At 37.6% G+C, this 1,771-nt stretch overlaps 1 protein-coding gene across 1 annotated transcript in view; it reads left to right on the top strand.

Annotated features, from left to right (window-relative positions):
* LOC106877587 (protein Smaug homolog 1) overlaps positions 1 to 1,327 on the top strand; it is a 109,141-nt gene extending 107,814 nt beyond the window's left edge. The window contains exon 13 of the mRNA XM_052973497.1: positions 1,313 to 1,327. Within this exon, the coding sequence (XP_052829457.1) occupies positions 1,313 to 1,327 (15 nt within the window). The remainder of the gene's footprint in view (positions 1 to 1,312) is intronic.
* Positions 1,328 to 1,771: the final 444 nt, after the last annotated feature.

The raw sequence follows: 1,771 nt of genomic DNA, 5'->3' as shown, positions 1-1,771 counted from the left end.
AATACTTTTATTTTTCAAAATTAAGATAAACAAAGTTCTTTTTTACTCTAAAATATATTCTTCATTTTCTACAATGTCCTTCCATCTATCTGGTAGACTTGCAAGGCCCCTCTTCCAAAATTCACTTGTCCATGAAGAAAAATACTCCTCCAATACTGTTCTGACCTCGTCGACAGAATTCATATTTTTCCGTCTAAATGATTTTGAAGACTGCAGAATAAGTGAATATGGTGGTGGGGGCATCATTTCCTATTCAAACTGCTCCAGCCTTTGGAATGTCATCCTTGCTGTCTGTGGCCGAGCATCATCCTGATGGAAGAACCCCTTTTTGTCTTGAAACCAAAGATGGTAATTTTTCTTCTAGCGTTGACTTTTAAGCTGCTCACAGTAGATCTCCTCTGTTATCGTTTGGTTTGGCTTTAAAAGTTCAAAGTGGACTGAACCTTTCATATCCTGCCAAAAAGATAACAACACTTTACGTGAGTGAAGACCTTCTTTAGCCTAGGGTGTCGGTGTTTCTCCCTTCCCTACCCACTGTCTTCAGCACTTGACATTTTTATAGAAAACCCATTTCTGGTCACCAGTCACTATTCAGTCCAAAAAACGTTCGTTTGTGGCAGTCAGCAAAATGCAGCAATCACCATCATTGGTACACCTCTGGAGTGTCTCCTCACAAAGCCAAATGAGACTTTAGTTTAACTGGGTCTTCTCTCTCAATCTTATTCCCATAGCTTTGGTTTTTTTGCCAGACAATTGGTTAGGGTGGGGTGAGTTTTCATAGGATTTTGATGCATGTCATTAATTAGCACTACCGTCCCCAACATGACTTCTATGATACCAACTACATTATTTGGGGAGTTTCTGCTATTGCCAACTTAAACATCGGGCTATCCAAAATGGCAGGATCTATGTAAATACATATTTCTTTGACTGTATTCTTCTGAAGATAGGATCTTGGTAACTGAAATATAAAGGTTTAAAAAAAAACAAAAAAAAACTTCCTGCATTGTTAGATTTCCTTATTTCTCATTTCATTCATTATTCTACATCTATACTACAATGCTTCAAGCAACTTTGCATTTCATTCCTCACAGGGCAATAAAACAATTACAAATTACATAACATGTCAAAACTAATTGACTTCATATTCTCTCTTACAAATTTATGCATTTGTACTAATCAAAGAATTCATTATTAACTTCCACTTTAAATTAGTTTTGAAAACCCTCATTACTACACTATATTGCTGTTCAAATTATTCATCTCTTCCAATCATATCAAGTAAAACCTTCAACTTTTCTGTGTATTTTAGCAAGATTCCAATTAGCTTTTTTGTGGTACTGATTATAAAATATTGTCCAGACATTACTCTCAGACAAGCCTCTCTGTTTGGTGTTTTAGAACATGACCTTTAAGCCAAGTAAAATGGCAGTTGTGGCAGATACTGGTGTCATGCAAATGGTATCTCTGCTGGTGGCACATAAAAGCACCCAGCACACTCTGTAGAGTGGTTGGTGTTAGGAAGGGCATCCAACCGTAGAAACCATGCCAAATCAGACTGGAGTGTGGTGCAGCTTGCCAACCCTTGTCAAACTGTCCAACCCATGCCATCGTGGACAATGGATATTAAATGACGATGATACATGTGTATATCTATGTGTATCTCTTTATGTCTGTGTTGGTCCCCCACAACTGGTGTTAGTGTGTTTATGTCCCTGTAACTTAGTGGTTTGGCAAAGAGAGACCAATAGAATAAGTACCAGGCTTTCAA

This window comes from Octopus bimaculoides, chromosome 16, assembly GCF_001194135.2.
Source record: "Octopus bimaculoides isolate UCB-OBI-ISO-001 chromosome 16, ASM119413v2, whole genome shotgun sequence".
NCBI classification, from domain to species: Eukaryota; Metazoa; Mollusca; class Cephalopoda; order Octopoda; family Octopodidae; genus Octopus; species Octopus bimaculoides.
Note: the sequence above shows the minus strand (reverse complement) of the source record. Positions and strands in the feature narration are given on the sequence as shown.